The following is a 15,758-nucleotide window of genomic DNA, read 5'->3' as shown; positions in this document are numbered from 1 at the left end:
TCCCTCTCAGCTGGAGCTGCGAGCTTTTTCTCGGCCCTAGCTTCCTGACCCGTAGGTACGTGTCTCGCGATCTCTTTAGGCCTAGACCCCGAAGGACGATTCCCAGCTGTCGTCTCCACCCCTTATTTTCCCTCCCCTGTCTCTGCCGCTGACCCCTTGTGGCTCGGTCCCCCTCTCCCCGCAACCTCCACCGAAGCGCCATGGCTCCCAGGAAGCGTGGCAGTCGGACGAACAAGACCAAGTCGTTGCGGAGCCAAAAGCTCGCCTCCTTTCTTAAGGACTTCGACCGTGAAGGTAAGGGGTGGATTCCCGCCGTCGCTGCTGCTACCTGAGGCGGTGGCAGGGCGCCGGCGGGTTGGGGCGCCCTTGGCCCGGACTCTCCCGCTTGGTGACGCGTGTCCTTTCGGCTTCTGCCTCTCGCAGTGCAAGTACGAATCAAGCAAATTGAGTCAGACAGACAGAACCTTCTCAAGGAGGTGGATAACCTGTACAACATCGAGATCCTACGGCTCCCGAAGGCTCTGCGCGAGATGAACTGGCTTGACTACTTCGGTAAGAGACACAAATCATGGCCGCGGTCAGGCCATGAGCATCGTGACACCCTTCAGAAAAGGTTTTCTAAAATGTTCCCTTCTTCATGAGGTCCAACATGGCTACTTATGGAAAACTGCAACCCTGCTGCTTGGTCGCATTCTGTCTACCTGCCTGCTTCATTCTCAATAGCACTTACCGTGGTCACACCCCCACATCCCAAACAGGCATACCAATTCAAACCTAAAGAACTAGGTGGCAAATATTTAAGGTTTCTTGAGCCAGAGTGTTCTCGATCCAGGTACTCAGCTCTGCTTTTGTAGTTCCGAAACAGCTATAATGAATGGGCACAAATGGGCTGTATTCCATTAAAACTTTATGGACAAACTAATATGAATTTCACATAATTTTCACACTCTAGGAGATATTCCTCTGGGTGTGCATGCATGTGTGTGTGTGTATGTGTATGTACATTATCCAACCATTTAAAAATGAACGAATTAATGACTTGGTTTGTTATCAGCACTCAGGTGGAAGTAGCTCTTTCTGCAGCTCATGAAAATTGCAAATTGATTTAAGTGTTCATTCTTGTCTTGATTTAAAAATGGGCAAATTGTTTGTGAACTGCAAGGACGGGAGAATTTTCCTGACCAGAGAAAAATCTCAGCCGATTTTCCCACTCCCTCACTAAATGTCCAGGGAAAAGCAGAGACCTTCCTCTGCTGGGTTATCCTTTTTCTGTTTTCCTTTTTATTCATAATTATAGTATGTAGCCTTTGTCCTGGATAGAAATGCTTGTCCTGCTCACATAGGATTTAGCAAGTCTTTCAATTTGCTTTTTTATTTATTATTTCATGAATTCATTCATTTATACAAAAGTTGAGCACACCTCAGTCAGAATGCTGGATGCTGAAGATGCATTGGAGAATAAAACTGACATTGTTCCTGCCCTTGAGAGCATATGAGCTAGTGGGCAAAGGTCTTTTTAAAAATTCAGAGCCTGGGGATATAGCTCAGTGGTGAGAACTTGCCTAGCATGGGTGAAGCCCTAGATTCAATTCCCAGCACTGCAAATAAATAAATAAATAAATAAAACAAAATTACAAGTATGTCATTAGAATTATAAGTACTACAAAAGAGACTAGAGTAGTGGCTAGTGTATTTAGTGTTTTTTATGCCAGATAGACATTGTACCAAAATGGTTTACATAATTAAACTAATTTTAACTTCCTAACAAGCTAAGTAATTATTAATATCATGCCTGTTTTAGAAATTATAAGATTAAGGCATGAAGAAAGGTTACTTTGCTTAAGGTTTCAAGCTAGTTAGTGGCAGAATCAATTTGAACCCTAGCATTCTGTTTCCAAAACTTGAGTTGTTAACTTTGTTATATTTTTGGAACTGGGGATTGAACCCAGGGGTGCTTAATCACTGAGTCACAATCCCAGCCCCTTTTTTATATTCTATTTATAGAGACAGGGTCTCACTAAGTTGCTGAGGTTGGCTTTGAACTCACCATCCTCCTGCCTCAGCCTCCTGAGCTGCTGGGATTACAGGTGTGCACTACCATAACCAGTAAGATCTTAACGTTATATAGGATACCAAGACAGTCTCTAAGAGTAGGATGTAACCTAAGTTTATTCCACATCTAAATCTAACAAAGACCTTTCTATTCAATGCATATTTACTATGCCAAATTTTTGCCAGAAGTGGGTCTTATTTATGGAAATCAGTCCAAGACAGGAGTGGAAAACTTAAACAGCTTTTGTTTTGAGTAGCTGTTGGGTATGATAAAGGGAAACAACTCAGCAATTTACTTTGTAAGTTTTATAGTTCATAGCAATCTAGTATGATAGAAACATAAGCAGAATTTTGGGGTGACATTTGAGCTGAGTTTTAAAGGATAAATTAGAAATTTATTGGGAGCAGAGGAAATGCTTAATACTAGGACTCTAAGTCATAAGAGATGGTGGCACATTTGAGAAATAACAAAAATTTTGATGAGGTGGAATAAGAATAAGTCAAAAAAGAAGGAATCCAGCTTAGAGAAAGATTGGACTAGATTGTGAGGGTCTTTCAATGCTGGAAGATGATTTATCATTGAAATCTGATAGTAACTAAATGTGATATTCTTTTTAAAGCCCTTGGAGGAAACAAACAGGCCCTGGAAGAGGCAGCAACAGTAAGTGACTTATTTTACTTTTGAGCTGATTAGTTTGTAAGTATAATCCACTCACAAATTTCAACCAATGGGCTGGTATGGTGGCACATACCTGTAATCCCAGGGGCTTGGGAGGCTGAGGCAGGAGGATTGTGAGTTCAAAGCCAGCCCTAGCAACTTAACAAGACCCTATCTCTAAATAAAATATTAACAAAGGGATTGCAGGGCTGGGGCTGTAGCGCAGTGGTAAAGCGCTTGCCTTGTACACTTGAGGTGCTAGGTTTGATTGTTAGTTAGCACCAAATAAAAATAAAGATATCATACCAACTACAACTGAAAAAGTATTTAAAAGAAAAGAATAGGGATGGGGATGTGACTCAGTGGTTAAACACCCTGGGTTCAATCCCCCATACCCAAAAAAAGATATCCAACTAATGGGTTTTACACTGTAAGAGAGGTTCCATAAGGGAGCATTATCTCTGCCAACTAAAAAGTTATGGTTTTGTCAAACATTGAATAGATCTGAATAGCCCGAATAGATCTGAATCCCAAAAGGACTCTCTTCCTCACACCCTTCTGTGAGTTCCTTATTTGAAGGTTCAGCCCAACCATGGATCAAAAATATATATTTTTTAAATCCATACTAAACATGTACAGACTTTGTCATTGTCCCCTAAACAATACAGTATAATAGTTATTTTTTTATCTTGATGGAATTTAAAACATATAATAGGACATGCATAGGTTGTATGCAAATACCACATCATTGTATATGAAAGACTTGAACCTTTATGAATTTTGGTATCCTCAGGGGGTTCTGGATCCAATCCCCCTAGGATACCAAGGGACTACTATATATTTTAGGGGTTTTGTCCAAGGTTTCTAACTCACAGCTTTTATACCCCTTATAATTTCTTAAACAACTACAACAGTAAGAACATCTTTTTGGCCTTTTGACCTGAGTAATTCCAGAGTGATAAAGGTGAAAGATAGTCTTTTGATATTTATAACAAACCCCTTTCAACCTTGATGTTAATGAGGTGATTTTTTTTTTTTTTTTTTTGAAAGTCCCTGGGTAACCACTGGATGAGGTGCTGTTTCCAGGGAAACAAACCCTGTGCTCTGAGAGTTGGAACTCAAAACCTCTCTTCCAGGGAGGGGAGAAGGTTAAGTTGATCACCAAAGGCCAATGATAAATAAATCAATCATGCCTATGTAGTGAAGCCTTCATAAATACCCTTAAAAGGACAGGTTCATGAGCTTCCCAATAGTTGAATACATAGAGATTCCTGGAGGGTAGCAAACCAGAGGGAACGTGGAAGTTATGTGCCACTTCCTCTTGCGTTAGGCACCTTATAAGGATTTTTCTGGGTTTTTTTTTTTTTGTTGTTGTTGTTGTTTAAGTATATATATGTATATTTTTAGTTGTAGATGGACACAATACCTTTATTTTATTTATTTATTTTTATGTGGTGCTAAGAATCAAACTCAGGGCCTCACATGCTGGGCAAGCACTCTACCACTGAGCTGTAACCCAGCCCTAAGGAGGTTTTAAATATTATTTTTCTTCTGAAGGTTCCATAATGTTGGTATATGAAATAAACTGGTAATAGATTAGCAATGGAACAAAGGCATACAATTGATCAACATACATAAACATAGAAGCCATACACAAAGGATAAAATTCAAAGAAAGAGATAAAAAAGCTTGAGGCTCCTGGAGCAAAAGAGGTTACTGCAAGCTATGGGAGGTAGAGGAGGGGATCCCAATGAGAACAGAAGTTATCTTATTATACAAGTAAAGTCTCTCAGGTAATGGTCATCAGAAGGCCATAAATAAAGCGGTTCCAAGTTCAGAGAGCAGCTCTAGCAAATTAGTCAACCCAAGGGTGGGAATGGGGTGGGGGGCAAGGGACTCCTTATTTATTTATTTATTTTTATGTGGTGTTGGGGATCGAACCCAGGAACTCACCTGTGCTAGGCGAGCACTCTACTGCTGAGCCACAACCCCAGCCCGGGACTCATCTTTATAATCAGTTGGTCAGAAACACAGGTAAAGGGCTGGGGATGTGGCTCAAGCGGTAGCGCGCTTGCCTGGCATGCTTGCGGCCCGGGTTCGATCCTCAGCACCACATACAAACAAAGATGTTGTGTCCACCGAAAGGTAAAAAATAAATATTAAAAATCTCAAAAAAAAAAAAGAAAGAAACACAGGTAAAACAACCTGGGGCTGGCAGTTAGCATGGGAAGTAGGGAATAGTCTTGTAGGATCTGATGCTATTCTCAGATAGATGGTATCAGAATCGAATCAGTGGTGTCCACTATAGGATTTCTGAATATAGGATATAGTATGGTGTCGGGAAAAATCCACACACATTTGGCCATGGAAATGTTCTTAAGAATATAGTGGAGAGAAGTGGAGTTTTGTCATTCTTAATCCTCAGAGGCAGACAGTTCCATTTTTGACAGGCCCCTAGTGGTCCTTTTCCTGAACTCTTTAGGAGAATGGAAAGCCTCAAGCTCAAGTGCCTTTAAACCATGACCTGAATGGCTAGGAGATAAACTACAACTTTATTTGATTTTATCTTTTGGTACTGGGGATTAAACCCAGAGGCACTCTAACATTAAGCTATGTTCCCAACCCTTTTTATTTTTTATTTTGAAACAGGTTCTCACTAAATTGCAGAGGCTGGCCTTGATCTTGCCATCCTCCTGTCTCAGCTTACCAAAAGCAGGATTATAGGCTTGTGGCACTACATCCTGCTCAAAATAAAAATTTGAAAAGCCTGGGGATGTAGCTCAGGGATGGAGTAATTGCCTAGCATGTTTAAGGCCCTAGTTTTAATCCTCAGTACCACCAAAAACAAACAAAATATGTGCATATCCACTTGTGTGTCTTCCTGTTGAGAGAGAGTTTATTGTAGCTTTTAACACATTTTCAATGTGAACACAAAATTCTGCATTCTTCAGTGAGAATCATTTGGAATCTGAGGTTTGAAGGGGTATGACTTCAAAGGGTACATATTTTCTGTGAATAACAGATTCCTACCAGCTCAAGAAGTTAAAGATAGGCAGGAACTAGTTATTCAGTTAGGAAAAAAATTAAGATTTGGGGGATGAATATTGTAAGAGAGGGATGGGAATAACTGAAATAAAATTGAGATAGTAAAACATTCTTGACCCAAGCCTTCTTTTTCTTTATGTGTCTGTGACCCATTTTATTGATGCCCCCCCTCACAGACCCGGATCTAATATTTCAAAACATTCTGAGATGAAATAGAATCATTAATTAATGCATCTTCTTCTTTTTTAATTAATCAGACATATAGAGCTGAAATAAGAACTTCTGGTGTAATATGAGAGAACCCCTGTTATCTCCAGAAAAACTCTTTAGAGACTCAATGCCCAGGATTTTAATTGGGTGCTGGCTTTTTGGACAGAAAAAGAAAGAAGAAAGAAGCAGGTGTTTGGTATAGACCACAATGTTTGCATAAAATTTAGGCATGGTGAACTATTCTTATCAAAGAATGATGGGAGTCACATCATGCTAGTTATTGCTAGAGACTGTAGAAAGTTTTCAGGAATGCCATTTCTGTTCCATCAAGCATGATAGACCCCACTAATCTATCCAAGCACTGTCTTCTAAGCCCTGACAGCCTCAGAATTCTTCTCTCAGTACTCCATGTAGTCTCTACAAATCCAGATGTGATATCGGTGTGATTCCTAGTCTGTAATAACCATTTTAGTATCTACATGTGCCCCATGAGGAGAAGACTACAAATCATATCTGTTCTTGCCTGTAATCACACATAGGGGTAGTCACCACCATAAACCTAATTAGAAAGCAAGGAAGCCTTTTTGAAGGAGCATCAGAAAACCTTACTGAGAGCTGGGTGTGATGGCGGTCCCAGCTACTTGAGAGGCTCGGATGGGAGAATCACTTGAGCCTAAGAGTCCAAGACCAGCCTGAGTAACACGGTAAGACCCAATCTCACGAAAAGAAAAAGAAAACCCTGTTGAGACCCTGTAGACTTCCCCCCAAAAAAGGTCTGATAGTATCAAGTGTTGTAAAGGATGTGATTCATTAGGGACTTGTGTTTACAAATGAGATGTAAACAAGATGTAAACTTTGGGAAAAAATTTGGCATAATATTAAGGCTGACATACACATAACCCTGTAGTACTCTATCCTTACTAAGTATGTGGCCAAGAGAAAACTTGGATGTCAGGTGCATCACACATGTAGGTGAGACAGTTCAAAGTAGCACTATTGATGGGAAAATGGACAAACCCACGGTGATAGAATCACACACATTCAGTTATACATTTACATTTACTATTGTCTTATGCAAATAGTGGTTACCTCTGAAGAATGATAGGATTAAAAGCCTGGTCACCTTTGGGAGGGAGAGAGACAAAAATGGAACAGGGAAGGAATACATACTTAGAAACAAGTTATTGGCAATATTTTAGGTCTTGTGGTATGTATAGGTTTATGGAGGTTTGCTGTATTGTATTGTTTTTTTTTTTTTTTTTAATTTATTTTTTAGTTTTCGGCAGACACAACATCTTTGTATGTGGTGCTAAGGATCGAACCCGGGCCACACGCATGCGCGATACTGCTTGAGCCACATCCCCAGCCCCTGCTGTATTTTATTGTAACTAATATTTAGCAGTCACTTTTCATGTACCAGGGCCTCACGTGTGCAAGTATTTCTCATATTTGATGGACTAAGCCTCGTACTTTCTGTCTGTGTTTGTCACAGGCTGATGTGGATATCACAGAAATAAACAAACTCACTGCAGAAGCTATCCAGACTCCCCTGAAACCTTCCAAAAGTGAGTACTTTTGAAAACCCCTTGTTGGACAGAGAGCTGAGGTCCGAGGAGCCTGGTAAGCTTCTCAGGCAGGGCCTTTTGGTGGCTCTCTTCCCTCTAATATCTGGCTCCCAATCCTGTAAATCCAAAAATTTTATTTTAGCTGCTGCATTTAGTTAATTAAATGTATGTATGTATAATACTAACCAAACTCACAAGGCTGTTGTGTGAGCAAAAGTGAAAGAAGATTGGGGGGGAAAACAGCTGTGCAGAAACCAAACATTGTTGCCTGCTTCCTTTCCCCTGAGTAAAACAGAGAGGCTGGCAGGATTCAGGGAGATGTTCCAAGACAGGCAGTGCCAACTGAGACTCCCTGATGTGATCTGCAGAGTCAAAAGAGAAGGAAACTTTCGTAGAAGGAAACTTTCTCAGTGTAATTTCACATTCCCCAATTCAGTGATCTGGCCATGTAAAATCGTCTCACATCCATGTCCTACACCAGAGAAACACTGTCTCATAGGAAAGCTATATGGGAAGCCAGGTTGGAACTTTTGAGCTTGGAATATGGTCAGGATGAATTGAAACCTGGGTTGAATGTCACTATCATGAAGCTATGGTAGCTCAATGCATCCAGCTCTTGTGAGGGCAGATCTGCCCCATAGCCTGGATGTGGGGCTCCACTAACCAGGGCCAGAAACACTGTCTTCTCGTAGTTATGACTGGCCTTCCATCAGAATTGTCTTGCTGAATGATGAGGTTTTTACTTTCTTTGTGCCATTTTCCAGTCCTGCCTCTCAAGTTATGATAGAATTGAACTTCAGTGTTTTTAGATTACATATTATCAGTTTTGCTTACATAGTGATGATGGTGGATGGGAGGCAGAGGTCTTCTGATTTCACTTTGTACAACTGAATATACCAGGACCAATGTCAACCAATCATTAAATTGATTTTTTTTTTTTTTTTACCCTTTTGACTACTGAACTTCAACTACATTGTAAGCTATTAAAATATATCTCAGGCTGGGGATGTAGCCCAATTGGTAGAGTGCTTGCCAAAGTTTTCTTATGGTATCTATGTATCAATACTAGTTCTGCTCTTTGGAGCCCCATAAAACTATTTTCAATATGACAACCCCTTAAATATTAAAAATTGGCATTTATCCTTTGGAATCATTCTTCTTAAATATCCCTAATGCTCCTTTTCCTCTTTTGATGACAATTATAATAAAAATTTTATTTTTATAAATAACAATAATACAGTAAATAACACTTGTTATAACAGTGTCTGGTATGGTCCAATAGACTTTACGTTCATTAATTCCTCAAATACTTACTAAACACTTAGAGACATAATTCTAAGACTTGGAGGTAAGAATGAAAATAACAAATGTGTTCTTATGGAGCATACATTCCAAACCTCATAATATCGCTATAGTAACAGCTCTCTGATAAATGTGAGGGAACTGAACACCTTGATTAAAGCCATTTGACCTAGTAAGTGGTAGTACCACATTTGAAGCTCAAGTCTGTCTTGGTAGGAGGGCTGGGTTATCCCTGTAGAATCATTGTATGGGGTTTCTTATCTACTCTGATTAAGTTCCTTTGTTTAAATGCCCCCCACTTTTTTCAAGTGATCTCCTGGGATGGGATTATACCTCAGTGGTGGAGCCTTTACCTAGAGGCCATGAGGCCGTGGGTTCAATCTTCAACACTGCCAAAAAGAAAAAAATGGAGTTGAGTCTATTTCATGATTGTAGCCTTAGGTTATGTTAAGTGTCATTCCTTATGAGAAATGTGAATGCATGAAATTTCTTCCCATCAGAAATAACACACTGTTAATGCTGTCTCTTTTAGCACGAAAGGTATTACAAGTGGATGAAATGATAATGGAAGAAGAAGAGGAGGAGGAAAATAAACATAAGAATCTTCAAACTTCAAGAGTAAGTAGGAATTCAGGATAAGGGCTGAGGGCTGGCAAGAGATAAGCAAATACAAAAATACATGGGATGTGAGCTGAGGCTGTAGCTCAGTGGTAGAGCGCTTGCCTTGCACACGTGAGGCCCTGGGTTTCATCCTCAGCACCACATAAAAATAAAAATAAAGATATTGTGACCATCTACAACTAAACACACACACACACACACACACACACGGGATGCAGTGTTGCACTCCTAGAGCTCACATTTGATTGAGAGCATCCCACGTAAGTGGTAAATAACAAAGGAGATCATTGACATGCATTTGAAGTGTGTAGACCTCAGAAGAGGAAGCTAGTAAGCCTTCCCTACCCAAGGAGGACATAGCCAGTCTCTTCAAGGTCAGTGAGAAGAAAGGGGAGAAAATTCCTGGAAGAGCTAGGAAAGGGTCCAGCTAAGGAGCTCCTAGGAAGCAATTTGGTATGGCTGGTATAGGACAGGAGGAGAGCAGGGACCAAATAACGGATGGCCTTGTGTGCCAGGCTTGGAAGTTTCTATTCTGTCAGACAGGTGATGGTAAGTGACATCAGATACATATTTTATAGTAGTATTCAGGATAAATGGAAGAGGAGAAAATAAGGAAAGCTGTTAGGTTGAACTAAGGCGGTGACTAAAAACAGTCATGGTTTAAGGTAAGTTTTATAAAGGAGAACTAGCATGATTGGTGGAAGAAGGAATCAGAGATGACCAAATACTTTCTAGCTTAGGCGGTTGCCATCCAGTGAACACGGGACCCTGGAGGCAGAGCGGTGGGTTAGGAGACGTGCTGGTTGCTTGACATGTTGTGTGTTGAGTACTTTTCTAGGACATGGGAATTCAAATAGGAATTTCACCTGGAGCTTGGGGGAGGAGGAAGTAGAGATGCACTGCCTCCCGGTTTTTACATGCTAGTCCCACGGGGAGAGCAGAAAAGACTGTCAGGGAGAGCATGAGGAGGGAGACTGCAGGTGGGCATGAGAGAGAAGTTGGGAGGAAGGGCTCCTGATGCAGACCGCCAAGGGACAGAAAGAGATGCGGGAAGGCTGGGTTGGACTTGGAAGAAAGGAGGGGAGAGTTGCCAGGAAATTAGTCACTCTTGTCAGATATTCCCAGGACTCAGAAGGTGAGGACTGCAGGGGGTTTCCTTGGATTGGGCACATGGGATGCCCAGAGTGACCACCACTGTAGCACTTTATGGAAAGTACTGGAGCAAGTCAGGCTTCAATCTTGGCCCAAATTTTCTGTTTTGAAGGCCCAGCCAGTGTAAGTCCTCTGTTGATTAATTACATTCTGAATGCTTTAGTCACTAAATTCTGTGAGTTGAACTTTCTTTTTTTTTTTTTTTTTAATTTTTTAACTTTTTTTAGTTTTAATAGAACTTTATTTTTATGTATTTATATGTGGTGCTAATAATCGAACCCAGTGCCTCACACATGCTAGGCAAGTGCTCTACCGCTGAGCCACCACCCCAGCCCCGTTGAACTTTCTTATGTTCAATATTAACTTTCCTTCCAAGAACTGATCCCCTTTCCTCTCCTTTTTTAACCCTCCTTAACTTTCCCCTGGGCTGGGCTTCGTGTAACCTCAGTTTTATTGATTGTGACTATAGGTCAAAAGGTGTCCTCCATCTAAGAAGAGAACCCAGTCCGTACAAGGAAAAGGCAAAAGCAAAAGGTAATGGGTTTCCAAAGTTAGACACGTGACTTAGGCTTTATGAAAGAACTCTGTACAACAGGCAGAAGAAGGCAAAAAGGGCTTTGGTGATTAGTGTTCTAGGAGTGTAAAGTCACAGGATCCTTGAGGAGCCATGCTGGAGGGCCTCTAGTCTCAGGCAGTTCTTCTGCTTACCTTCTCTATTCTCCCCCACTGTTTTATTTTTAACAGGCAGAGTGAGCTCAAAAGAGTTTAGTAAGAACTGTATTTTATGTTTAGTTGCCTGACAGTCCTTGTGCAGAGGTACCCAGAATCAGTCACAGAGTGGCCATCACCTGCCCACAATTAGTTGCTTGAAATGTTCCTTCTGGTATTGCCAAATAAAGATTCTATGAGATGACTATGGAATCTCCACTATTTGGAGATAAGAGGAAACAGCTTAGGAAAGTAGGCATTGGACTATGAGTCCCCCTTTCTCTCTGGGCAGAGGTAGCAGGACATTAACCATCTGTCTTTCCAGAGAACAAGAATTCTAGTTTTGGGGGTAGCTGTGAGCTTTGTGTCATCTTCTCCATCTTGATTGAGAAGTCAGACTCTGCAAGATTTCTGCTGGGTTTCAGAGTTGCTCCTCCCTAATTGGCTGTGTGATCTTGGACAAGCTCTTTAAAACTCTATGCCTGAGTTTCTGCATTGGTAAATGAGGATGATAAATATTGCTTGTTTCCTACGTTAGCTGGCGGGGCCACATGACTTGATGGGTACAGGACACCCAGAGCGTGATCAGTGCTCTCCACGTGTCATCTGCCTCTACAGCTGCTGCTGTCATTGCACCTGAGAGTTGACACATTTATGGCTGTTTCTTCCCTGTAGATCAAGCCACAACAGCACTGTGACCCCAGCTGTAAGCAGATTAGAGTTGTCTATGGCGAAACCAACTCCATGCCCGACGCCCAGGTTTGACTCCAGGTGAGTGCTGAGCAAGCACTTGGATTCAGGGGGGAGCCCAAAGTAGGACTGTTAGGAAATGCCCTGAATCCTGGCCTGAGAAGCCACCTGGGCTCCCTAGTGTTTGCCCCTCCCCTGCATGCAGGTTCACCCAGTTCAGGGCCAGAAATGTTCTTTATCTGATGAGAGAGAAGAACATTCTGCCCGTGGTGACTAGGAGACATCTATGTGACTCTGGATTTTTTCTGATTCTGGCCAAAAGATTTTTTAAGCTGGCTAGGTACTTTCTTATACCTGTGGCAGAAGTAAAATTAACACCATCTTTTTTGGAGAGCAAATGAGTGAGAATGTTTATAGCAGAAGTTGAGACCTTTCATAAGAGTTAATCGCTCAAGTAAGAATGCTGTGTAGCCCTTAGAAAAGAATGGCTGTGTACATACCCCACAAGAAGAGCTTCCTAATCACAGAGATCTCCAAGCAGCTTACCAACAGTGCAAACTTTAGGATCCCATTTGCTTTATGCACACACAGAATACTTCTGGAAAGTTTACTCAGAATTCAGAGGAGTTACCTCTGAGGAGTGGAGTAAGGAGCTGTTGACTCTGAGGTGGGAAAAGTGAGGAAGACTTACTTTCACTTTTAATTCCCACTTTGTTTTTTCACATGGGTAGGTAGCAAAAGCTAATTAGGGGGAAACAGCAGCATTTTAGCTGTCTTAAGGAGGTTGGTGTGGGGATTGGTGTGATGATATAATCTCTAAATCATCCTCCCTTGACCCTGGAGAGTTCCTCTTGATGGAAGGACTTAGCCACTCTGGGAAACACCTAGCCAGTGTACTTCTGGTCCCGTGGGTGGGTGGAGGACTGGCACCCATATAGAGCATTGGTCCTAAACTTTACATGCGTATGCGTTGACTCTTTCTAGATATATGTTTGATAATTACAGCCTCCTTTCTCCAGCTGTGTTTAGTCATTACTACTTAAAAAAATGTTTTCCCTAAATTTAGAACTTGCCTTCTAGAAATGTGTGGTTTGAAAGCTGCAGCTTAAAACCAGATGGGGTTGGAAGGGCTCACAGTGCTTGATGTCTTTTAGTCTGCCAAACCGTCTTCACAGAGATTTTCCTACTTTGTAGGGTCTTCAAGGCCCCAGGCCTGCGCACGCCAACAGCCAGAGAGCAGATTTACAGCATCTCTGCCAATGGCAGCCCTCTTGCTGATGGCAAAGAGATCTCCCTGACTGTGCCAGTGGGCGGCGGAGCGGTAAAGTATTTCTCTGGGAAGCCAGACCACAGTGTGCTGCTCAGTGAAGCCTTTCCCCTCCCTGGGCCATCAACCAACTCTGTCCTTCAGAGCCCTTTGGTGGCCTAGGTCCTGATCTCTATGCTTCTGCAGGGCTCAGAACCCAATTTTGTTTCCCATGTTAGAGGCCCAGACTGGGAGGATCCCTGCCCGGCTCAGGGTTCCAGCTGTCATTTGTCCACCGGATTAAAGCAGGCCAAAGGTGCAAAGGACATGATGCCTGATCTTGAGAAGCAGTTCAGTAGTGAGATGGGTTTGTAGTTATAACACTTAGGCTATAACAGTAGGGATAAAGGGATTATGACTACGGGGTGCTCTTAGTCTAGACAGGGCAGTGAGAACTGTACCTTCAACTCTGTGCAACCCTGTGGGATTCAGAAGCAGACTGCCCTGGTTTCTCTAGACTATAAAGAGCGAGTTGCTGACCTCAGCCCCAGTGGCAGGGTGGCTTCTCAGATGGTCTGGTGGGTTGCTAAGCTAGCGTGCATGCCTTTGACCCCAGTGATCCAGCTGGTGGCCCAGTGATAGTGCTGTTGATGTCATCTTCTCCTTAGGCCTGAGCCACCTCCTGCCTACCTTGCCACTTCTCCCTTCCAGCCATCCCCACCATCATATGCAGGATATCCAGTGGACCCCCTGAGGCACACTGGGCTGTGGGTGGGAGTTCTGCCTTAAAAGACATGTCAACGTAACCCATTCTCCTCTCCACACAGAGTATGCGGTTATTGGCCAGTGACTTGCAGAGGATTGATATCGCACAGCTGCATCCAGATGCTTTAGGGGACATTAAGAAGCTCTCGGTGGGTTCCATGTTCATCTCCTGGCCAGGAAGCCTGTGGCAGCTTTCCTGGTTTAGCTTTCTTTAGGGTTGTCCTCTGGGTCTGAGCAAATACTTGATATTTAGAATTATGTTGCCTTCTCCCAAGGGATTGTGACTGTTATCCTGCTTACATAGCAGCAGTTCTGGTCTGAGGTTGATGTTGAGTTTGGTCAATCCCAGATTGCCTGCCATTGAAGTCTCACAATAATTACAAGGATCAGGCAATTAAGTGCCAGGGTGTACACTGACCACCATGAACTGAAACTTCCTTCAAGGAGGGAAGAGACTTGTTATAAGGGATCTCACAGAATCGAAGAAACATTTAAAGTGCTGGGGACCATCAGAAATCGGCAGTGGCAGTATGTGGCCCTTCGTGAGCACACCAATCTAGTGTCTGTTTGGCTCGGGGTTCCCAGCCTTCTTTCTCTGGCACATCTTCATCCTCCCTGTTGGCACATGACCCTCTCCTCAGGCTCTTGGTTCTGCTGTTCTTTAACAGTGTGGCTTTAGGTACCAACACCTCCGATTCTAATTGTTGCTCCAGGGCCACAGCTATTCAGGTTCCTGTTTTCATTTAGGTTCTCAAGAAGGAGATTTTAACTGGCCTTGCTTTGGTCTGAGGCGCCTCCCTGGAGGGGTCATCTGTGGTAGTGGGTGGTGGGTGGGAGCACGTAGAGTAAACCTGGCTGCCACAGGCCCACACACACCCAGCCACCTAAACCACGTGACCATCCTCCTTTAGCATTATGGTCCCAGATGCTCACTTGATACCTTCACTGTCTCATTCAAGTGGTTATTTTAACCCTTTGTTTTGATGAGAAAGTTTCAGAAAAGTTAATCAGGGTGAGGTACAAGTCAAGAATGGAAGGGCTGAGACTCACACAGACGCGTGCGTGGGTAGACTGGCTTACAAAGTGCTATCTTCTTTAAATGGCCTATCTCCTCTTTTTAGAGTCACCTTGCCCAAATCTGCAGCAGTATACGATCCCACAAGTGAGGAAGCCGGACTGTACAGGCTGTAGCAGCGACCATGGCAGCAGAAGGTGCACATCTCCCTCCTGTTACCCACCATCTCCTCCTCTGTCGATGCGGGGTACTAGGTGGGGCCTTGGAATCTTTTACCTGCTGTGCCTAATAGTCCTTGTCAAGCTGATGTGTGGAACAGAGTTTTGTGCTTATCAAAGACCAAAAACTGGTTTGGAGGCAGCTTCCATGTCTTGTATTTCTACCTCTCTAGTTAGTGGGGATTTGGAGAAGGGAATTACAGGGCTTAGAGTAGTCTAGGAGTTTAAGTGACTGGCTGCAGAGTAACTATCCCTACGCTGTCCATTGGTCCAGTGGTCCCTGCCAGGTCTGTGGACTCCACAGAGAGCACTTCTCTCAGGGGGATCACTGGGAGGGCCAGGAGCCTTGTCTGGTGATATTGTTATGCGTTTAGCTCATGCTGAGGGCATAGACTAGTTGTGTGGAGTCAGCAGTGACAGCCTTGTGGTCTGAGCAGAGCCTCTGGATCCCAAAGGGCCACATACTATGGTCCAGGAATTTTGGGAACTAGGATTATTACTCCTGGCTTGC

The 15,758-nt window shown here is 42.9% G+C and overlaps 1 protein-coding gene across 1 annotated transcript; it reads left to right on the top strand.

Moving 5' to 3' along the window:
- The first annotated feature begins 183 nt into the window (after positions 1-183).
- Positions 184-15,758, top strand: CDCA8 (cell division cycle associated 8). The gene is made up of 10 exons (XM_081305235.1): positions 184-294; positions 424-552; positions 2,673-2,713; positions 7,458-7,530; positions 9,365-9,450; positions 11,075-11,139; positions 11,989-12,084; positions 13,198-13,324; positions 14,077-14,163; positions 15,136-15,758. The coding sequence occupies exons 1-10, from the start codon at positions 201-203 to the stop codon at positions 15,178-15,180; spliced, it is 843 nt and encodes a 280-aa protein (XP_081161361.1). The 5' UTR covers positions 184-200; the 3' UTR covers positions 15,181-15,758.

This window comes from Spermophilus citellus (genome assembly GCF_964194105.1).
Source record: "Spermophilus citellus genome assembly, chromosome: 9".
Taxonomy (NCBI): Eukaryota; Metazoa; Chordata; class Mammalia; order Rodentia; family Sciuridae; genus Spermophilus; species Spermophilus citellus.
The sequence above is the reverse complement of the archived record's forward strand: the minus strand, read 5'-3'. Positions and strand labels throughout refer to the sequence as shown.

Bases quoted from the DNA above. Each gene is read 5' to 3' on its own strand.
- CDCA8 (XM_081305235.1), top strand. From the start codon at position 201: ATGGCTCCCAGGAAGCGTGGCAGTCGGACGAACAAGACCAAGTCGTTG. The intron at 11,140-11,988 runs GTAATGGGTTTC...TCTTCCCTGTAG, and splicing joins GGAAAAGGCAAAAGCAAAAG to ATCAAGCCACAACAGCACTG. The intron at 13,325-14,076 runs GTAAAGTATTTC...CTCTCCACACAG, and splicing joins TGCCAGTGGGCGGCGGAGCG to AGTATGCGGTTATTGGCCAG.